Raw genomic sequence first — 24,265 nt, 5'->3', positions numbered from 1 at the left:
TCATTTCTGGAATTCAAGAAGAGTTCAACATATGAAAATTAATCATGTGATACAACACATTAACAGAGTGAAAGAAAAGAATTATATGATCATCTGAAATGCAGAAAAAGCATTTGACAAAATTCAACATAATAAAAAAACCTAATAAATTAGGCAGATAAGAAACATGTCTCAACATAAAAAAGGCCATAAATGACAAGTCCACAGCTAACATTATGCTCAATGGTGAAAAGGTGAAAGCTTTTTGCTCTAAAATCAAGAACAAGACAGGGTACCCACATCACCCAGCTGGAGCAATTAGGCAAGAAAGAAAAAAAGAAAGAGGGGATAAAAATTGGAAAGGAAAGAGTAAAATTGTCTCTATTTGCAGATGACATGATTTTATATATAGAAAAATCTAAAGACTTAATCAATCTGTTAGATCTAATGGATGAATTTACTAAATTAGTAAGATACAAAATTAACATACACAAATATGTAGCAATTCTCTAAATTAACAATAAATATTTTTGAAAAAGAAATCCCATTTACAATAGCATCAAAAACAGTAAAACACTTAGGAAGAAATTGAATTAAGATGAAAGATCTCTACTCTGAAAACTATTAGACAATGATGAAAGAAATCAAAGAAGATGCAAATAAGTGGAAAGGTATTCTGCATTCACGGATTGGAAGAATTAATTTTGTTAAAATGTTAATACTATAAAAAGCTACCTATAGATTCAATGCAACTTCTATCAAGATTCCAATGGTATTTATTTACAGAAGTAGAAAAAATATAAAATTTGTATGGAATCACAAAAGACCTCAAATATCCAAAGAAATTCTGAGAAAGAAAAATAAAGCAGTAGGCGTCACATTTTCTGATTTCAAACTATACCACCAAAGCTATAGTCATCAATACCTTATGGTATTGGCATAGGAAAAAAAAAAGCACAATGACTAATGGAAAAGAATGGAGAGTCCAGAAATATACCCAAGCATAGATGGTCAACTAGTATTTTACAAAGGGATCAAGAATACTCGATAGTTTAAAGACAGCCTCTTCAATAAATGGTGCTGGGATAACTAGATATTCACATGTAATAAAATGAAACTACTCATGAAAATTAATTCAAAATAGATTAAAGACTTAAATGTAAGACATGAAACCATAAACTCCTAGAAGAAATATGGGAATAAAATTTCTTGACATAGGTCTTGGTAATGATTTTTTGGATATAATACCTAAAGCACAAACAACAAAATAAAAAATAAACAAGTAGGACTACATCAAACTAAAAAAACTTCTGCACAGCAAAACATCAACAAAGTGAAAAGACAACCTACAAAATGGGAAAAAATGTTCTCAAACTATCTAGTAAGGGGTTACTATTCAAAAAATATAAAGAACTCACAGAAGTCAATAGTGAAAAAACCCTACAAGTAATCTAATGAAAAAATGGGCAAAGGACCTGAAAAGACATTTCTCCAAAGAAGATATAGGAAAGGCCAATAGATACATGAAAAGATACTCGATATCACTAGTCATTATGGAAATGGAAATTCGAACCCAGTGAGGTATCACCTCATGCCTGTTAGAATGGCCATCATCAAAACGACAAGAAGTAACAAATGCTGGCCTGAAATGTGGAGAAAAGAGAACCCTTGTGTACTGGTGGGATTGTAAATTGATGCATCCTATTTGGAAAACAGTATGAAGGATCTTCAAAAAATTCAAGATAGAACTACCATGTGATTTATTAATTTCACTTCTGGAAATATATCCAAAGGAAAAATTAACTCAAAAGATATCTCTACCCTCTGTTCATAGAAGTATTATTTACAATAGCCATGACATTCAAACAAGTGAAGTGTCTGTCAACAGGTGAAGGGATCAAGAAGTTGGAGTACATATTCTAAATATTTCCTTGAAACTCAGCAACTATTCTAATTGTGGTTAAATCACTCATTCCCTTTTCAACTGAAGAGAGATACAGAACCTGAGGCAGAGTATTTGACTCTTCTCTAAGTAGAAGTAGAAAGCACACAATTGTTTGTTTACTTCAGCCTGCGTTGTTTAATGCCTTCTGTGAATTCTGGGTCTCCTTATATCTTTGTTATTTTTAACAGATATCTTTCAGCCAAAATAATGAAAGGATTGACATTTCCTAGTCATCCTCAGTGTGATTTTTGGTTTTCCCTCAATGTTGATGTGACAGATTCTTTAGAGGTTACTTTCTTTATGAAAAAAACAAGTGGTTGGAAAATAGGAGAATAGATTTATTAGAGGAAACCAAGGCATTCTGATCAAGTTGGGTATCACTTAAAATCAAGTTTTGAATCAAATAGATTGATTTGGCTTCATTGGAATATACTTTGATACACTAAAACAAAATACTTTATATTAATTATAAAATTTGCCTCACTCCAAAATCAACTGTTATATATGTTCTTTTTATTTCAGTTAAAAATTTTTAGTATTTAGAGATATTCTTATCGATATTATGTGTCCTTTAAAGTTTTTTGATCAAATATTTCCAACACTCTTATTTTCTACTTTTTCAGAATAAAATTTCTTGTGTTATTATTAGGTCAGTTTAATTTTTGTTATTATAAAATAATGAAAAGTAAAGCATTGCTGAGAGTGTTTGAATACAACTAATGATGCTAAGAAACAGTAATAGGAAAAAAAACCCATGGAGAAATCATGTGGCATTCAGCACCAAGAAAACACAAAATGCAGCTAACATGTTTATTGTTTCTTTATGAATGAGCTATCAGTAATACTGGATACAGAATTGTTGCCAGATAATTTGTCCAATTCTTGCCAAATTGTGAGAGAATCACATTTTTGTTTTGTTTTATTTGATTTGCTTTGGTTCAGTTTGGTTTTTATGGGGGTGGTAAGTGAGAATGCTCTAAAGGAATAAGGATGACTAGATTGTGTGAGGGATACCTGCTAATGGTGTAAATTTATTAAAGTAAAATGTGAATGAGGCATGAAATAATAAATCCTTTCTGTGAAAAATGGGGCTTTATAATTACTGACATGCTTTATACTATGCCATAGATAGCACTGAAGAGATAAAGTCAAAAGGTACTTACTGATTCCAAAATATCTAACAATAAATCATCAAGTGAAAAAAATCTTTTTATGTTTTTGGTACCTCTGCATTTTACATTCTGTCCCTCTTCCCACTCTTCAAGCCCTCCTTCAAGCTGCCAGCTGGAATATTTTGATTGAGAGCAGTACACATAAGCAATTATCCTTTGTGACATCTGATATAGTGGGCCCAGAAGACTAGAGATGGATTTAGTAAAGAATTTTTAGCCAGCCGAAGCCACTTGGAATGTTAGGTGGGGAACGATCAGAAAACTGGACTTGGCAGATTCATTTTTAGTGTGCCTAGAGACAAAACCAGAGAAAGCAATGCTCAACAGTTTTTATATAACTGCTGTTTTCTGTGTATATTTTCAAAGTATGAGATTCATCTCATTATCAAACAGGTAGATATACCTGTTTTATTCTGCTTGAATAATCTTGGACATGAGACTTTTAATGCTAATGCATCAATACTAGTCTTAAGGTTTTACCCCAAGTAAACTAGAGAATCGTGATTTCGAAAAGATCTGAAAAATTTTTAAGTTATATGACAAAATTATTTATGTCAGCTGATTTCTACCTGTGACAGATCCATAGCTTTCATTAGATTTCCAGAGGGATCAACTATTCTTGTCAAGATGAGAGAAAACCACTACAGAACCTAATGGCCTTACTTTTCCCCAAATCACCCAGTGATCGCTCAGTTACCAAATTCAGTGCTCTTTGTTTCTTTCCTTCCTCCCTCTCCCCACCCCACCAACTTATGTGTAGCAAATTGTTATAGTCGATCTCCCATTCTAGAAATTCTAATTTTTATTATTTTCATTCTCTTCTTGTTTCCTTGCCGTTGTACATAAAGCTCCTTCTTAAGTCTCTTTTTCTGACTACTCTTCCTTCACCTACTAGTAAATGAAAATATTCCCAACATTCTGTTCTCTCCCACTTCTCTTCTCATCTGGATGACTCCCTTAGTTTCACCTTGTGTTGACTCCAACTGGACACTGTTGGACATGCCCACTTTCCCAACCGAAGGCCTTTCTATTAGCTTCCAAATATGTTTATATTAGCATACTAAGTATATATTTAGAAATGCCATTTTAACTCGGAAAAAAAATCATAAACCTGTGATTTATGATTCTGACCACTATGATCATCATTCCATCCAAATTACCCCTATCACTGGACTACTATAATTGTTTTCTGACTGCTTGATTCACAGCTTCCATTAAATGTCCCTCCTCTCTTTTTTTGTGTTTATCCTTTCATCTCATAGAAAATAAAGTATCTTTTCATAATTAAAATTAGACTACATTGAAATTTTGCAGGTTTTTTTTTTCCCTTGCTTTCTATTCTAAATCAAAAATCTTCCCATACTTCTACTATCCTTAATGAGTCCCATAGTATGTCTCGGCTTCAACAATTTCAGCATTCTTTTGACTGGTTTCTCTTCCTCCTTTATGATATACTTTCCACACTTTGAAATCATAATTTTGGCCACATTACTCAGATTCCATAGCACTCAATGTTTTGTCATTGCCAACAGGAAAATTCCAGTAATCTTATTAATCATTTGAGGTTGCAGACTTTCTTTTCCAAGTTATTTACCACTATTTACATTCACAAAACATGTTCTACTAGTTTTTTTCCTACACAGATATCATACTTTTGTGTTTCTGCCTTTGATTGTTCTTCTCCCTGCATTTGGAAAGCATTTCCATTTTTAAACATCAAAAACATTACTCAATCTTAAAAATTAAGGGTTAATAGCAAGTTATACTGCCACCAGTCTTTCCCAGCAGCTATGAATAATCCTTACACGTTCTGAACAAAATCTTTGATTTCTACTTTTTTGAAGTAATTTATTACTTTTTACTGTGAGTTATATATATAGACATGCCTAACCTGCTTTTCTGGGCAATATGCTTTTTGAATGCTTTTTCATTTATAATTAACCATCATATCTTTTACATCTTTGTTTCCTTTAATAAATAAATTGTTCTTCCCAATAAGAAAAAAATAGTTCACAGTCGTATATATAATAAAACCCAAATTCTTTTGAATGGATTCGAAATCTTTTCCGTTTTCTTTCATTGCAATCACCGCTATTATATACCATTTCTTTTGCAACAACTGAACACTTATTACTCCTCCAAACACATCCATACTCATACCTTCCACCTTTCACTCTTGATTGTTTAGACTCCAGTAGTTTTCCCCCTGTACCATTTTGTTCTCTGAAAATTAAGTCTGGGTTAGATGACTCTTAACTTTCCATAACGTGTTTTGTGCATTTCACTTATCACACTGTATTGTGATTTACTTGTTGACCTGCCTTTCTGTATATCAACTCTAAGATCCTGGAATACAGAGGTAAATCTCTGAATTCTTTGTGCCAGAGTACCTGGCACATAGTAAGTGTTTGCTAAAGATGTGTGGAAAGTATAAACAACTGCATGCTTATCATTTGGAATTCAACTTATTATTTAGGATCCATCTCAAATTCCACCTCTCTGTGAAGTCCATCAGGATCACCCAGTTGAAACTAATCCCCCTCCTACAGGCTGCATCTCTTCTTTAGCCTCTCTCATGTCATGTTTCACACTACATTTGTAAGCTCATTAGTTGTGTGTGTGTCTACCACCCTTCCAAGCCCTGGTATTACCTCCTCCAGAAAGCTTTCCTTGACCTCCACCAGCTAGGCAAAATCTCCTTTCCTGATTTCTCATAGATCCTAATACACTATGACATCAAATGATTTACTACATTTAAATTTCAGTCCCTAATGTGACAACTCTTAAAGACTATGGGGTGGGGTGGAGTGGGTGGGGGACATTCTAATTATCCTTTTTAATCCCTGTGTCCAAAAAAGTACTTGATTTAGTTCAGTTCATAATAAAGATTAAACTTACTTGAACTTATTTTTGTACTCCCTGGGTCTTGATCTAGGGCTATGAACATAGTAGATAGACAGTGAATATTTTATAAGTGAATGAATGACTAACATAGCTAGATTATTGATATAAATTCCATTTTTCTTTTAAGATACATGCAATTCTCCAGACTACCAGATTAAACATAGCTTTCTATACAGTCTCTAATCTAGGCAATATTTATTCTATGTGATTTGTTCAATAAAAATAAATGTCTATTAGTTCTTTAATAAATTGTATATTTGAACTTAAATGAATATATTACTAAATACCTTAAAACTCTGGTTACTTTAATTTACCCTTTCTACTTTTAGTTTTAAAAGTGGTATTATAGACAAAGAGAGTTGCATGTAGGGTTAAGAGGTTCACATATTTACCTGGCTACTAGAAATTGAGATCATGGAATTGTTTTTTTAACCCTGAGTAAGATTTACAAATTGAAAATGTCATTGTAAATATGCAAATATTATGGAAATGTTCTTACTGATTAGGAGAATTTTAAGAAACCTAATTATGTTTCTGGCCTCCCCATCTGTGAGAGCAGTCAATCAGCAGACTAGTTATCATATTTAGATTAAAGCTATTAGAAAGGAATACTACCTGTAAAAGAACCAAGAAGCTCAAGAAATGTCAAATGGTAATGTCAACTGCAAAATATAACACATTTTGTTGCTGTTTAAAATGACAGCGATTGCACGCAGATTATAAATAAATAAGTAGCTTCAGATGCACCCCACTGAAATGAATTGGAATTAAAATGCTTAAAGTATTAGTGAAAATTTATGGATGCTGTGAACATAGTAGATAGTGAATATTTTCTTAATGAATGAATGATCTAAATCCATTTTGGATTTAATCTATACTTGGGATTATAAGATTTGCTAACATTCACTTTTACCACAGAAATAACAAAAACAACAATGAAGTCTCAATATTTGTAGTTTATCCTAAGAACTCATATCCAGGGCTCTCTTTTTATTTTTCCTTAGGGTAGAAAACAACTGAAATATATGCCTTTGTGTTTACAGTTTTATATTTGTTGCAGGTGTTCTGTACTAGCTTTTTCCTCTTTCCTTTAAAAAATGTGTACTCTTAGCATTATATATTTTTTTGCTTTTAGAACAAGGTTTTATATCAATGAATCTGTGAGTTTTAATCAAAGCTACTAGATGAAAGACAGAGTGCGCTATTTCTAAAATATGAATTAGTTTGCCAGTGGTATAAATTTATCATTGATGTGTTTGTTTTCTTTATTTTTTAAAAGGAATTACAACAGTATCTAGCAAGCCTGGCTGAACAGTGCAGTGCCGACAATAATGGTGTTGAGCTCCCAGTTGTAATAATTCTTGATAATCTTCATCATGTGGGCTCTTTGAGTGATGTCTTCAATGGTTTCCTCAACTGTAAATATAACAAATGGTATGCTCATGAGATATTGTGAATGATGAAATATAAATAAAATGGTGATCAAATTTGCTTTCTTGGGCCTTTATACCTTTTAATACCTATAATGAATGTCATTAATTTGACAAGCTTTCATTAACATTACCCTGTATTTCCAAAGAATCCCTATGTATTTCTTAGAACTGCTATTTATTCATTCAACAGCTATGTCCCAGGCTTTTTTATGGAAAGATGATTTACTTAACAATGTTAGTTTCTGCAGATATGCTGGAGGTCTAGGAGACTAATATCAATAATGAAATGTTCGAATCAGGGAAATTAAGAACTAGAGGAAGGCTTTAGAGCCCTGGTTTTATTCTTAAACCATATCAAAGTTTAAATTCAGCCTTCCAATAGAAATAAATTTGATACATTCAGATATAGCTCTCTTCATTAACGAGTCTACTTTCTGTTTAAAATTTTAAAAAAGTTTAAAGGAATTTTTAAAAACTCTGAAAACCCACTTAAGATTCACTGTAGCATAGCCTCTAAAAAAAAGGATATATAAGAACAATAACATAAATATTAATTTTAATGGTGCCAGTATCCCATTAAAACTAATTCCACTAGAGATTTTTTAAATGTTTAAAATAGATTAGCATAAAGTAAATATTGAAACAATAATACAAATTTTCTTATTATTAAGAACCATTAAAATAACTATGAAATAATACAAGAGGAAAAATTAATGAATTTGATTATAAGCAAGAGTCATAAGATGTTAGAGTTGAATGAGACCACTATGATTATTCTGTCTAATCTTTTTATTTTACAGATGAGTAAACTCAGGCTCAGAGAGGAAAAATGATTTACCTAGGATACCTGAGCTGAAATCAGAACACCAATTCCTAATTTCCAGTTCAATGATTTTTGTTATTTTGCAATCTAACATTACAAAATTACCCTTTTAAAGCCTTGTGAAAATGGAATAATCATATTTATCTAAATTGTTTTCTAAGACAATTTAATATATTAATTCATTTGACCTTCAATATATCTACATTTTTTTTCAGTCCATATATTATTGGAACAATGAATCAGGGAGTTTCTTCATCGCCAAATCTAGAGCTGCATCACAATTTCAGGTAAAGATAAATCAATTTTTTTTTGTTAATTTTCAGTTTTGTTGTTATTGTTGTTGCTGTTGTTTTGGTTTGTTTTTTTGCATCGTCTCTTTCTGTTTGTTTGGTTGTTTTTCCATTTGTACATTGACAGATCCTGCCTGTGGTGACCCATGGTGTGAAAATAATTCTCACTTCTTATGACACTCTTTCTCAAGCAGACATTTTGTGATCCTCAACCTGTAATCAGAATTCTTTCTTTAAAAAAAAGAAATGTTTTTCCTGCTCACAATGTCACCAGCTAAAGTAGAGCACTTTTCTTTTAAATGTGAGGAATGTGAAGAGAGTTCCTATTTCAGGATTTGTGATTCTCCTACAGAAGAGTGCTCAGCGTGTATACACCCACTCACTTCTGACACACAGGAGCTTCTCTTTAACTTTAAAAGAAAAGTTAGTTACATTATAGCTTTCATGCTAATTAACCTTTTAACTTCTTTGAGCATTAAAATGTGGCCACCAATTGAAATAGGAATATTATTACTTTATATTGGAAAGATAATTGTTATGGGCCTAAATCTTAATTTATGTAAAGGTTTCTCTCTCTCTCTCTCTTTTTTTTTTTTTTTTTTCTTTTTGTAGGTGGGTACTATGTGCAAACCACACAGAACCAGTGAAAGGCTTTTTAGGCAGATATCTTCGAAGGAAACTGATAGAGATAGAAATTGAAAGGAACATACGTAATAATGACCTAGTCAAAATTATAGATTGGATTCCTAAGACATGGCATCATCTCAACAGCTTTTTGGAAACACACAGTTCTTCTGATGTTACCATTGGTGAGTTCCAAAATTACAATATGCCATTTTCCAGGAACTAAGAGTACGTGGTAAAGATGGCCAGATTGGATGGTAGAAAATAACAAATAAAGCTAGTGTTTTTCAAGCTTCCAGAGATTTGTTTCCTTTTTTCCATCTGAACGTTTACCTTATTCTAAGCTTTGATCTTCAATTAGATTCATTTTGTCTAACAATTATGGTTTTCTAAGATGTTACTGAGATCAAATAAATTTAATATAGACAAACATCTAAAAATCAGATAAACATTTGAAATAAATTATATCTGTTTAGAGTATCTTTTTATGCTGAAAACAAATTTTAGCTAATGACACATATTGAATATAGTTGTGAGATGAGATCTTAGAGATAATTTAAGAGTTTTATATTTTTCATGAAGACAAAATTATTGGAATTATTTCTCTTTAGTTGGCATACGAAAGGGTTTAGTTTCTTTGCGTTTTTTTCCCCATTCCTTAAGTTGATGTATAAAGGTCTTTTCCCCATTGTTATCAATCATAAAGACCTAGTCATTAAAGATATAAATTAGAAAGAATAATTCTACAATTAGGATCAGAAGACCAAGGTCGAGTCCTATTTCTGCAAATAATAACATATTTTATATTTGTCCATTCATTTACCACAAGTTTTGTCATTTGTTAAATGGGGAAGGTTGACTGGATTATGACCTTCAAGGTTTCTCCTAACTCTAATATATTGTTTTAGGTTAAGATTTTAGTGTTAAACAAAAGGAGAGTCCAAAGGAGACTGAGTCTTTAGTAAAACACACTTTAATAATAATCAAGCTGGCCAAAATTACCATTTTCTAAGAATTCTGTAAGAAATATATTAATTCCTTCAAAATGGTATCAAATATGTGTTTAGATTGTTAACTATAATGATTCTCAAAAATGTTTGGTCATTTGTTTCTTCTCAGGTCCTCGACTTTTCCTTCCTTGCCCCATGGATGTAGAAGGTTCTAGAGTGTGGTTCATGGATCTCTGGAACTATTCTTTGGTTCCTTATATTCTGGAGGCAGTGAGAGAAGGTCTTCAGGTACAGTATACTCAATTTTCTTTCCTGTTTAAAAAACAAAGCAAATATATTATTCATTTAAAAGCAAAATACATTCATTTCTCTGCATATTTATGAAGAAAACTAAAAGCACGAGCTATATAAATATAGTGGTAAACTTTTAAAAAGCAACTAGTATGTTCTTTAATTGCTAGTATGCTGTCCTAAACATAAATATTTAGGAGAAAGAAAAAGCACAGTTATTCCAACAACTACACATTTATGGCCAAATTTATTGCCCAAGGGTGTTTATAGACTTTTTATTGAATAGCCTGTTAATTGCATAATTCTACATCTTATAAGACTGAGATGTTTACATGGGCCTTGTCCATTTATTCTCTTACCATATAATTTGCAACAAGTGTTTTTTGTTTATAGGTTCCTTGTTTTTAATATGTTTTATTGTTTAAATTCCTTTAACATCATTTGGGTTCTTTATTATTTTTGACAGAGTGCTCTAAGTTGACTTTTTTTTTTTCAGCCTATGACAGGCTGGTTTAGCAACATCTCTGCTTTTCTTTTCCTGAAGGCTTGCAATCAGCCCTTCTATTTACCCTTAACTAAAAGTCAATATGTGTTTAGATTGTTAACTATCTTCAGCAAAAATATGTTATCTCTTTGCATCAGTTATACTATTTCCTTAAACTGGAGTAGAAATTTCATGAAATTGTAAAATTGTAAAATTTAAGGTTGAATCTTGAATATTTGTGTTGCGTAATTACCCAACTTATTGTAAAGGAATCCAGTCTTCTTTTCAATAACTCAGCCAAGGTTTAGGCAGTTTTTGGTTAGGCATCTCTATTTCTGGTTATCACAACTGCTACTAGAATTAAGATAGTTTATGCTTTCTATATTCTGTCATCTGTAATACTATATTGTCATTGTTTCACTACCTAAAGGATTGGTTATCTGTTTTTCTTTTTTTTATCTCTCTTTTACCATCAGGTTCTCTTCATATAAGTAGCATAGCATGGCAGCATTTAGAACTATTGTGATCATTCTGATGAACATGATAGATACTATGGGGATGGCTCTGAACACTCAGAGATAAAGATTATAGGCAATGCTATCAATTGGTTTTACTTCAGATTTAAATAATCTAATTTCATACTTTTACGGGTATGAGCCAATCTTGCCCCAAAAGTGGCTCCAATAAAATAAAAGATATACCAAAACTATTATTTTTCAGGTATAACATATTACTTTTTAGGATTCCCCTAAAAATATTATACTGCCTAAGATGTGAATCGAGTGTCTCACTTTCAATTAATTTTACCCCCCAAAAAAGATTTTAATGTAAATTTATTTGTAATGTTCTAAAAGTAATAATTTTAAAAATTAATATTTAAATGAATTATTTGTTCTCTCGATACAATTTCAGAATTAATAAGCTATTATCTAAGTTTTTAGATATGAAATGCTCATTCTTTTAATTTATTTGCTAATACATAGAAAGAAAAGCTTTTTAAAAACTCAACTAATCATGATTAGCTTCTTTAGATCTCATTTTTTAAAAGTACATGAATTTTAAAAATAGTTAAATCAATTTATTTATAAAACACTATTCTGAGAATTACAATTCTATAAAGCTTCCATTTGGGCAAAAGTATAACCACAAAAGCAATACCAGTTTCTCAACTAAAACTGAAAGATACCTTCAAATTATTTTCGAAGAAGGATAAAATACCTCAAGCCTCTTGCTGTGGTTCTGAATGTTTAGTAGTAGATTAGTGTGAATGCTGAATCAACCATGATATAAGGAGTTTAGTAGGAAAAGCCAGTACATGGGAGAGATAAAAAAGAAAAACCCTTTGGTGGATAGACACTTTTCATTGCTGCTGAAGGATGTGCTTGACTAGAAGTACACTGGCAGATGATATCCCTGGGGTAGTTCATATATGCCTTCTGAAGGAGTAGGAAGAAAAGGAATCACATATGTCATGAACCATTCTTTGCATCTCCTGGCAGCAAAGAACTTTGATTTATAGCAGGAGATGGAGGAACAAAGCTTGGTTGCACAGACAAAAAGAATAGAAAAATGTCTTTTTAAATGAAGGCTGATGCTTTGGTGAAGAACCATATGGAGAATACACTCTGCCAGATGTTCTAGTTGGAAAAAAAAAAAAAAAAACTGGTGATGCAACAGATTTTGATTTTTATTCTGGTAATTCTTTCTTGAAATGTCAACAATCAGTTTATCTCAATCTGAATATTTAAATTTCTCCTCTTTCAATTATTTTTTTTTAATTTATTATATTCAGAAATACAGAATTGGGTATGCTTATATTTTTATTTGTCATCTCCAATTTTGCCGTCCTTGACAATTTTTTAAAAGATTGCCATCAGTTGATTCTAGACTTTTATATCCTTTTTGTAACATTTGCTTTCCAAGAATTACACATTTTTCTTACATTAGTTTAAGTGTTATATAGCAAGCTGTGTTTTATATCCTTCATAAAGTAAGTTTTTAACTGAAAGAAAACATCTGTTCCAAAACAAGAGAACTTTTTTAAAAATAATTGCTGCCCTTCCCATCTTCTAAGGAAATGCACAGATACCAGGACCTGGACTCTGTTTTTGTTGCCGTTGGTTGTTTGTTCTTTTGGTTTTTTTTTTTTGTTTCATTTTTTAGGCAAGGCTTCCACAACCACATACAATTTTTCCAGGAGAAACCCAAAAGACAATTCCAAGGTGTCACTGTCTATCATTTTGCTTTTGTCTCATTAAACCACAACAAGCCCCATAAAACATCTCACAGTATGTCATCTAGGACCAGATGTGCATCTGGTGATCAGGATTGCCCTCAGTAGAGTATATCAAGGGGATAGGAGAGTAAATTAAAGAGCTGGTGCACCCATGTTACTGCCCTCCTAATTTTAATTCCCCCCCCCCCCCGCCGTGGCCCTTATACTTTCACAAAGTCCCATCAACCTGTTTCAGTATGCCCTTCCTGGTTTGGCTTTATCTTTGGTTCCAGTTGAAAAATTTTCTGACATCTCTCGGCTTCATTTTTTCCCTTCTACTCCACTCCTGGTCCTTTAACCAGGCCCTCTCATCTTTTTATTATATGAGTCTTTACAAAGCTGATGCTTTCGTTTCTCATTTTTTCCTCCTCTTTTACTAGTGGCCTTAAAAATAAACATCTTAAAAGAGTTTTTACTGGAAGCAATGGGATTATTAAATGAAGTTAATCTGAGGAAAATGGTTATCAGAGAAAGTATTCTTAGTCTCAAAGCAATTTTGAGTAGAGCGAATTAGAGAAAAAGAAATCTCTTTTCTTTTACTCATCATCTTTTCATAGTGCACAGTGGTAGACAACTCTATTTAGTGTTTAACATGGCTTTTTTCAATTCTCCATAACTGGAACTTTTCTTTCTTAACTTTGAGTTTTCTTTTGAATTGTAAAATTACTAATAAAGATAAATGTGAGCAGTCATTTCGACATATTCTTTAAAATAAACCTTCCTCACACTCTCCCCCAAATGCTGGTCATCTATCCCCAATGTTCAGCTTTATTTTGTCTGGCCTTTAAGTTTAAAGTGAGTTATATAGACAGCTATATATTTAAAGCATGGAAAATTGTATATGTACCGTAATTCCCTTGAAAGTCCTGTAAAACTCTATGTATAAATTAATCACTCAATTAGTAGTCACCTTTTAGGTGGAAATGCATTTTATATGTGCTAAATATGTGATTTCCTTTCAGATGTATGGGAAACGAGCACCTTGGGAAGACCCCTCAAAGTGGGTGCTTGATACATACCCATGGAGCTCAGCGTCCCTGCCTCAGGAGGGCCCAGCATTACTTCAGTTGCGGCCAGAAGATGTTGGGTATGAGGGCTGCATCTCCACTAAGGAAGCCACAACCTCAAAGCACATTCCACAAACTGATGCAGAGGGGGATCCCCTGGTAAGAGGCCGATGTGTGATTCTTTCTATAGAATCTTTTTTTTTTAGGTTTTATTTTTTTATTATTATTATTACTATTTAATTAAATTTTTTTTTGGTTACAGTGGTTAACAAAATCCAGTAAGTTTCAGGTGTACAATTTAACAGTAAGGTATATACATATATATTGCATTGTGTATTCCCCTCCCATAGTTTGATTTCTTTCTGTCACCACATATTTGACCCCTTTTACCCCATCGACCACCCTCCCCCCTGCCCTCTGGTAACCACTAGAGTATTGTCCATGTCTTATAGAATCTTGATTACAGCGTATTTAGTTATTTGTATCAAGGACATGAGTTCTCTTAGGTAATATTTGGGATTGTTCTGCAATTAATACTTAGTTTTAACTCTTTTACTCTCGATCTGCTTTCACTGGGTGAATTTCTTAAAATGAAAGGCTGAACTTGAATGCTTAAAATTAATCAAGAAACATTAAAACCAGGCTGAACTCTATGACCATAATTTTTCTCTTATTCAGAAAACTGTATAAAAAGATAATTAAAATTTTAAATTCCATGACTAAATTCTCTTGGCATCCAAGAGTAAACTGAATTTTGTTCTTAAATGAAGAAACAAAATACAGTTTAAAGTATACTTGGAGAACTAAAGAATATTTTATATATATCATCTAGTCTGACTAAATCTGGAATTAGTCTTCTGTTGCCTGCCTATAGAGAAGAAAAAACTGACTTGGAAATCAAAGGGAAGTTATTTTCCCTGCTTTGTTCAATTTGCTATTGTATATGGCTTAATAAAAGTTGATAAAAGTCCAAAGTATAAATATTAAGTACATAGTGTTATTAGGAAAAATTATTATTTTTTTATGTATTTATTTTTTATTTTGGTAGATGACTTTCTATAGGTTGATGTCAAATGTAATATGTTTGTTGGCTTACTATTTTGTGATTAAAAAGATCATTGTACTTGCACAACCAATATAGAAGGAAATACTGAAATAAAGGTCATTATGTTACTTAAAACAAACAAAAAGGAAATAATTAAAAAATCATGATCTATGACTATACCCAAAGACATTTAAAATGATTTGATATTTTATGGAGTACCTTTATATTAACATCCTCAGCACATATACATCATCACCATTGCAACTGATCATTATTAACATGTTTAGGGTTACATGTGAACAATCTGATAAATTTTCAAGATTCTTTCCCCAATAAAGAATTCTATAAAGTCACAGAAGTATATTCATAGACCTTCTTGGAGTCCAGAGATCTCCCATTTAGGACTTTTGATCTAGACTATAAACTACTTGAGGGCCTGGACTTACATTTTTATAACAGGCACCTGGCCCTTTCGCTTCTACATAGTTAGAAATTAACTGTAATGATGGAATTGGGTTGAATCAAGTGTGGGAGCATGCACTGAAGTTGCTGATAGAATGATTAAAATTTAATAAATATAAGCTTTAGGGTACAAATATAAGTTATTTCTCATGAATTTTTGTTATTGTATTGGCTTTATTTATTTATTAAATTTATTAGGGTGATATTGGTTAAGAAAATTATATAAGTTTCAAGCATATAATTTAATGTCACATGCATATTGCACTGTGTGGGATTTCACTCATATGCGAGATCAAAAACTCAATTTTTAAAAATAATTCCTGTTATACTTTTGTGATTTTGATATACTGTGTCTGTTTCAGATAAGAAGAGATGTTTATAAAATTTATTTTCTGAGTTACTCCATAGCGTATGGGAACCTTAAGGAATGCCCTCAAATTTCCCATTTCCCACAGTCCTGATCAGCTAAATCCATTGAACACTCTTTTCTCTGGCTCTGAATGCTCTTGTCTTCTAGTATGGAAAAGAGATTCAGAGTCTCCCATTCTTAGTGAAATTTGGAATTAAAAAGATCCCTGATTCCTAATTTGCTAAACATCTGAAGAAATAAGGGATTATATGACATGTTAAATGGCAAAGACTTATCATCTAAAAGTAATTCTTTGGATCAGTCACATTCTGTTATGAAAGTAAATATTTTCTATCTGTTTTTATTTCTCTATATTTCTATAATTACTTATATGAGGTAAAATATACCTGTGGTCCAATCTAAATCACTATTTCATATCAGAAATATGTTTTTGAATCTGAAAAAAAGATGCAAATTTTTGGCATATCTCATTGTATTTTAAAAATGCAATGTGTATTCAACAACAAAACCATGTCCTCAGGGTTAAGACTTGATGATCAGGAGATAAATAAAATATAATTTTTGATCTCAGGAAGCTCACAGTCTAGTAGTAGAGACAGACCTATCTAAATTACAGTTAAAATAATGATAGAGGTACATGCTAGATAAAATTGTGAGTCCATTGAGGAAGTGATTAGGAGAAAGCTTCACAGAGAAGGAGATGCTTGAGCCAGGTCTAGAAACATAAAAAGTTCATCATGTGGTTGAACAGAGAATATCCCAAATTAAGGAAACAGAAAGTAAAAGATTGTGGAACACTATAATAAAAATGATGAATTTAGGGAATTATATACAAATCGGTAGGATTGGAACAAAAGGGAGTGAGAAGAATTAAAGCTACAGAAGTCTGCAATTGCTAGATCATGCCAAGCCATGTTTATCTTTGTAGAAAGTTAAAACTTTATCATACAGAGAATGGGGAGCCACCCAAAGTTTTTGAGCAGGGGACTTACCTAGTTAGCTTTGTAGTTTATAGAGATCACTTTGGTGATAGAATAGAGGACATATTAAAGACGAGAAGATGGATTCGGGGAGACTAGCAGATTCGTAAATACCATGGATGATAAGGACCTGACCAAGGTGTTACAAATGATAGACATTGTATTTATGACTATGTGTATGAGGAAGAGGGGAGAGGAAAGAGGGGGAAATACTTTTGTAGAGAATCAGATCTATCCAGTGACTATTGAATCATATGTAACCTTACCTCCCTGTATAATCTCCTTTGACTTGAATGCATAATGCAACACTATGAGAAGCCAAAGTAAATATTTTATATATATTTATTATGAATCTGAAGCTTGGAACTTATTCTAATGGAATATGTTTACTCCATGGCACCATTAAAAAAATAAGACTTTAAGAACACTATTATTGCAACAAAAACTTTTACAGGATCGAACATTCAAGTTTTTCCAAACATTTGTAACTAAAATAGAATCATAACTCTTTAAGCAGATCTCATTTGCCATTTCTACCATTAGTAAATCAAGAGAGCGCTCTAAATAAACCTTCTTCACATGAACATATAGCCAGCTACTAATAAGGGAGGAACTGACAAAAAAAAAAGAAGGGAATATGATTGTGCACGAAGGTAGGGATGTGTGCGAGAGAGAGACAGAGAGAGGGAGAGAGGCAAAGTGAGAGAGAAAAACTGTGTTGTTGGAGACATTCGGCTTTTTGACTTACTGAGTTTAAGAGGTTATCACCAACTACTTTCGTGTCATATTCTTCTGTAGCTAATTTAATAAATTCAGAGAGTTAAACCAAAAATTATATTGAAAAATGTTTTTCTGAAAAATATTCAGATGACTTTAAAATATGCCTCAACTGTAGCCTCTTTGTCAGAAAGGCATTGTTGCTGAAATTGGTGATACCCAGTTTATCATTTATGTCACAAACATTTTTTGAAGACATATTTTACACTGAGCACAGAAGCATGCATTACCTAACATATGAATAAAAAATTCATTTTTAGATTTCTCCTTTTTTATTGGATCAGATTCCTTATTTCTCAGTTAAAAAAAACTTTATAAATTAATAAAATTAGTATGCTTAAATAATATAAACATTATTACAATTTGTAGAAACTCGAGATAAGAAAACAAATTTACTACCCTCCTGAAGACATGTGCCACTTTTTCTGTGCTTCTACAATTGTCGAACCATTTGTCTACAATTTGTTTTTAAATAATCTTTCTTTTTTCTTCCCTCTCTAACAGTGGATCTGCAGATCTATCAAAATCCAAGCAAAGCGGCTGCCTTTTATTTTGTAATACATGGAAATGCTAGCTGTCTTTCTCCCCGGGCACTTTCACACATATGTCCCTTTTACTAGAACAAATATTACCATTGTCCTATAAAGCTGGGAAACTTGAGACAGCTGCTATTGTTCTAGATGGTGGTTTTTGTTTTCAGTGATATATCAATCATATTTTAGCCAGAAATTCAACAACAGAAACTTGACAGTGATTCTTTCCTTCTCCCTTTTCAAACACTCATGTTCTGCTTCAATCAGTCACCTCCTCTCGAGGTCAGCTCCTAAGTAGCAGATGGTGTGCTTGTGTGCAGCAGCTGGCTCCATTCCACTCCATCCCCTCCTTCTCCCAAGGGACTGTGTGTGTGAGCCTGTGAGTGCGTCTGTGTGTGTATGAACACTCACGACTTTCAGTTGCCATTCAATGCTTTCTGCTTCTCCCAGCCAAAAAGCTGGGAAGCTTGGCATACTCTCCAGCAATGAGCCCAGATGTCCAGCTGTGATACAGTTTCCTTCCCAGTCTCCCTGCTGGAGCCGTGTTCATTCACAACCTCAAATAAAACAGTTATCTGGAGGCTTTATTTTATCCTTATGGTTTGGTGTTGTAGTCATATTTGGGAGAAATAATGTAGGAGCCAGGGGCAACTAGTAACAATCTAAAATTGTTTTCCTGTTTCACTTAGATGAGACAGTTCCTCAGTGTTGCTCAGGGCCTCATCTTTTATGGGGCTGGCTTACTGAATGCATCATTGCCTCCATCCGATGTCTCTTTTTCTTTCTTCAGATGAATATGCTAATGAAACTCCAAGAAGCAGCCAATTACTCGGGTACACAAAGCTGCGACAGCGATAGCACCAGCCACCATGAAGACATTTTGGATTCATCTCTTGAATCTACCCTCTAGAGGGTGAAAAAGTTAGGGGGAAAGACTATGCTTTTTTAAAATGTAAGGTATTTTTCACTAAACCACTGCCAGTATGAAAGCACCTATCAAGGGCCCTGACCCAGAGTCGTGGTCTCCAAGGAGGCAGCAGAACTAAGTCTGAACCGCCAAGATGCTCAATTGAAGTGGAAGCTTAACTTTATTTTATTTCTAGGCATTTTTATATCTGTGGAGTGATATAAGGCTCCATTACTCAACTGGAAAGGACCCTAATGACAGGGAGACTGAATAGATTGCACATGGGATAGCCAAACTGGACTTTCGTTTTTTTCCTCTTTAAAAGTTTACAGTGCAGACCCTTTTTTTGTCCCTTCGTTTTGTTTCCTCTGACAAGCTGTTCTCCCCAAGCAGGGTCCATTCTTCTGATCCGTCCAACCTCCTTTGTGCCACATGGTGCTGGTCACAGGGCTCCAGTAGTGTTTGTGTTGTGTGCTCACCCCATTCCAAAATGAAGCCAAGAGGCCAGTCCTCTGCAAGCACAAATGGAATTGTGCAACCACCAGAAAAACACTACTGTGGCAAGCTGGAGAAGTGCCAATATAATTCTCAACTGCCATGTTCACGTGATGTGCTCCACCAACTTTTTAGTATATGAGTCACAAGTTTTATAAGATTGTTTTTACCACAGTGGTCTTTTTAAGCCACCTGCCCACTCCCTTAAGAGTTTTATACCAATTATTAGTCAACACTGAAAAAAGGCTTTTTTAGGGCTTTATTTGTTTGAGCCTTTTCAGTGAAAGAAGGAACATTTCCTATGGTGCTGTCTCACTGCCTTAAAACAGATTTCTACAACGGTTTCAGTCAGTTCGAATCCTAAACCATTGGTAATTTCCACTGTCTTTTCATTTACAACCAAGCAACGCCAGTTAACACAGTAGCCTCATCTCTATATATCTTTTTTTTTTTTTAAGAAATGGATAGGAGAAAGATCAGTATTTTTACCTTGTGAATAGATTGCTTTGCCTATCCTACAAAGTATTTGAACAATCCAGAACCCCTCTTTGACTGTCACTTAAAAGCTAAGACATGTGGCTAAATTCCATCCAGTTCTAGGTGAGAGAGTTTCAGAAGGTGGGAGATTTTTGAATTCTTATCCAGCAGAGTTGGAAGCACTAGATGCAGCATGAGCACAACTATTTGGCTTTCCTTCCCTATTCTTTATTATTATTATTATTATTATTATTATTATTATTATTAGTTTTGAGCATGTTGTTTTGATTGCTGTTGTTGTACATGAGAAATTCAGCATTAAAGAACACTGAAGCAGTGAAGTCACTGTGGAAGAGGAAGCATTTATACTGTAAAAGAAGGTTAGATTTGCACAGTCTACTGGGTAGGTATTGTAAATAATATTTTTAAAAACTTGCACAAGTCAAAACAAACACAAAAAAAATTGTATTTTATCCTGTTGGTGTTAAGAGGTGTTTCACTTGCTGAGATTTCCTGTACGTTACAAACAAATACAGAATGCAAACCCTCAAAGCTGTTATTATCTGGTGTGTTTGTCCTGTATTTACAGTTGTTATGACTATGCAGGAGCTATCAGTGCTAGAGTGAGCATGCTTCAAAACTGTACATGAAGCCAATACATTTTTGGAAAAGTAAAAATGTCTAAAAGTGCATCTGTCGTGGCAGGCTTTAAAGAGAGTGCATGAAAACTGATTGAAATCATTGGAGATGTTATCACCACTCACAGAGGACAGGTTTATAAAACCCAAGGGCTAGGCTATGGCGTAGACTTGTTCCATGCATGTGAAAATGTGTTGCTGTCAGGACGTGTAATTGGTGCTACTCTCTGTGACCACCCATGGGTCAGTTGCTCTAAAACAAAAACAACATGAGACATCTGTGCAGTTTTCAGAGTGTCGGTAAGTCTATAGGTTCCACACGGTGCTATTGCCCTAAGGGAAATCCGAATTGAATTTATGCACATTGAATTGTCACCCTAACTTTGAAGCCTCAAACATGGATCGAATATGTTGTGAAACATCAATACATGTAGCTGGATGAGTGACTAGTTGCCCTTGTATAATATATGATCTAAGAAAATTGCTAATCTTTCCCTGCCATTTTGAGAAACACAGTCCAAACATGATCATAAACAAATTCCTGCAATACATCCCAGTAGGTCCGCCTAGTTTACAACTTAAACTAGTTTGTGAAACATTTGTCTGTATACATTTTATATTTTGTACATTTTGATGTAACATATCATGTAAATAGGCAGAAACAGTGAAATAAATCATCTGCAAAGTTTTGTAGTCTTTGTAAAGCCCCAACAATAAGTACTTGGTGTCAATGGACTGAACTGGATGATGTATTTTCTATTGGTTTATTGTTCCTCTAGCTTGTAAACCAGCTTGCATATATTTTTTTGCAAATGTGCACCCTGTATCTGTCTAAATTATTACTTTGCCATTAAAGTGGAATTATTTATTGACAACAAGGTGTGGTGTCTATATATGGATAAAAATTGAATAATTATGCACTAAGAAATATAAAACTCTAAAATGTGTGTGCTATTCATATGCTGTCAATAAGGATGTGTGTGAATTTTTATTTTGTATACTTCATAGAAAGAACCTCATAGCTTTTATCAGGATTTAATTTATAAATACAGTTGACCCTTAAACAGCATGAGGGTTAGGGACCAGTACCCCATACAGTCAAAAATCTACATGCACCTTTAGACTCACTAGTCATCCTTTGGACTTTAACATTAAAGAAAAAAAAAATTTATGAGAAATAAGCCACCTTGAATAATGTTTAATTCTATACTTTGATCAGTTAAGATGTTTAAAAAGAAGCTTCAATTGTGTTTTGCTTTTTTTTTTTTCTTTTTTTTTTTGGCACCAACTAATAGGTAAAATATTACCGAATTCAGCATTTTTTGTTGTTGTTGTTGTTCAGTGAAAATGATTTGGATAAGCAATCATTAGATCTCTACTCCACATGAAGTATACATTATCTCTTAGCGACCGAGGAGTTCATCAGAAAAAAAATAAAATAATAGAAATTAAACATAGTACATTCTGAATTAGAATCTCATTAGAGGAAAATTAAACTTCTCAAGTTGTAAAAAATAATAAGTAAGGCTTTCCTTTATTATTGGGATTTTTAAAATACTTTATCTTAATATTCTAGACTAACATAGTAGAGTTGAAGCTAATAAACAACCGAATCAATATTTTTTTACATTGATTACATGTTAAAAATATTTTTAATTATTGGGTTATAGTAACTAGTATTAACATTAAGTTACCTGGTTTTTAATGTGGCTAGTAAAATATTTACAATTAAATATGTTGCTCATATTTGTGACTCACTTGGTATTTCTATTCCTATGGGATAGCACTGCTCTGAAAAGCTTGATCTTTATAAAGTGCAAATGCAGTCACCTCCCTCAAGTCTTTGTATTTTGTTTGTAAGAATGAGATTCAGATATTGAAAGGCAACAATTTTTCTTATCTCGTAGCTTCCTCTGTCATCGTGTCCACTGCCTCCATTTAGTTCTGTTCTCTATGACATTAGCCTAATTGTAGAACCTATAAGTAATTGTCGAAACAATAACAGCTTCCCAAACATTAGCTGTAAGCATGTGTACAAGTTTTATTATAATCTTGCTGTGTGGGAAAACATTTGGTAGGGCAATCTAAAGGTCTCTTTTCTAGTAAAGACATTTACAGAAAATGTAGATTAGACAAAAAGAATGTTTATTTAAAGATTCCCCAGCACATTGACTGTTGTATGGATGGGTGAGTAATTGATTTCCCAAGACAAATATTAATCCCATAAATAATTAACCAGTTATTGAAAATTACTAAAAATTTTATCAGCATTCTAATTTATTCAAAAAAAGCATATCACTAAATATGTCCAACAGTAATATTTGGTCCAGACCAGGTTTAGAACCAAATTTCTTTTTCAGTAATTCGCTTCCTTTTACCCAAGCCTTTCTGATTCCTCAAATGAGGTCCAAAATCTGAGTTATTTGCTTTTCTAGGAAAAACTGTGTGTGTGTGTGTGTGTGTGTGTGTGTGTGTGTGTGTGTGTGTGTGGTGTGTACTGCGTCTCACTTATGTTGCGCTTTCAGGGCCTAGAATATAGGACATTCAAGAAATGTATGTTAAATAAAAATAGTTTTGAACATAGAGACAGCAACTGAACTTTAGCTTATGTTAAACAAAAACATAGAGAACCACTTTTACAGGTGTTGAGCTTCCCAGAAAGCCAAATTAATAATTAGAATGCAATTTAGTGACCTCAGAAGGTAGATGGATAACCAAAGAACATGTCATCCAGTACAAAGTACTGCCTCATAATTGGGATTTTTTTTCCCTTTAGATGTAATACACTACATACTTTCTACCAAGTTTTCTTTTTCTTTCTGCTTTTCAGTCCTTTGAAGATGCTTTAGTTATATATAACACAATTTAAAGGTTTGGGGTTTTTTTGGGAAACAGATAATATACAGCAAGCAATAGGAAATGTAATGCTAAGGCCTAGAAGGGAAGTGGAGGTGAAAAGATTAAAATAGGAATCCTTAGCATAGAAATAAGAAGTGAAGATGTGAATTTCTCTTTGGGATGTTTCCCTACAAGGAAGATCTTGACCTATTAGAGAAGACTGAGAATAGAACTAGAGAGATGTGATGGACATCTTCATAGTTCCTTTGGCTTTTTTTTTTTAAATTTGTGTAATATGTTTATGCCCATTTAATGTGACAATTACAAAAGAGAAGCATAATGAATAGGAAAAAACATTAAATTCAGAGTCAGAAAATCTGCATCTTAGTGATGTTTTATAGTTTCTCCAGGAAGAATCAGCTAACCCATCATCATCTGTATTCATCTAGATTTTATACTCTAAAGATAATAAAATGCACCCAGTGTAACTAGAGTGATTATAAATATCACTTGCGATAGCAAATAATGTGAATCTATCACTTCCCAGAAAACCATATTCCTGGGGA

At 33.0% G+C, this 24,265-nt stretch overlaps 1 protein-coding gene across 7 annotated transcripts in view; it reads left to right on the top strand.

Annotated features, from left to right (window-relative positions):
- The window catches only part of NAV3 (neuron navigator 3), a 718,003-nt gene extending 696,267 nt beyond the window's left edge, over window positions 1-21,736 (top strand). For all 7 annotated transcript variants that reach the window (XM_036236231.1, XM_036236227.1, XM_036236233.1 and 4 more), the window contains 6 exons: window positions 7,280-7,434; window positions 8,472-8,543; window positions 9,159-9,355; window positions 10,290-10,408; window positions 14,133-14,336; window positions 19,135-21,736. In XM_036236231.1, the coding sequence (XP_036092124.1) occupies window positions 7,280-7,434; window positions 8,472-8,543; window positions 9,159-9,355; window positions 10,290-10,408; window positions 14,133-14,336; window positions 19,135-19,254 (867 nt within the window). In that variant the 3' untranslated portion in view covers window positions 19,255-21,736. The remainder of the gene's footprint in view (window positions 1-7,279; window positions 7,435-8,471; window positions 8,544-9,158; window positions 9,356-10,289; window positions 10,409-14,132; window positions 14,337-19,134) is intronic.
- Window positions 21,737-24,265: the final 2,529 nt, after the last annotated feature.

The sequence above is a fragment of the Rousettus aegyptiacus genome, unplaced genomic scaffold, assembly GCF_014176215.1.
Source record: "Rousettus aegyptiacus isolate mRouAeg1 unplaced genomic scaffold, mRouAeg1.p scaffold_m13_p_2, whole genome shotgun sequence".
Classification (NCBI taxonomy): Eukaryota; Metazoa; Chordata; class Mammalia; order Chiroptera; family Pteropodidae; genus Rousettus; species Rousettus aegyptiacus.
The sequence above is the reverse complement of the archived record's forward strand: the minus strand, read 5'-3'. Positions and strand labels throughout refer to the sequence as shown.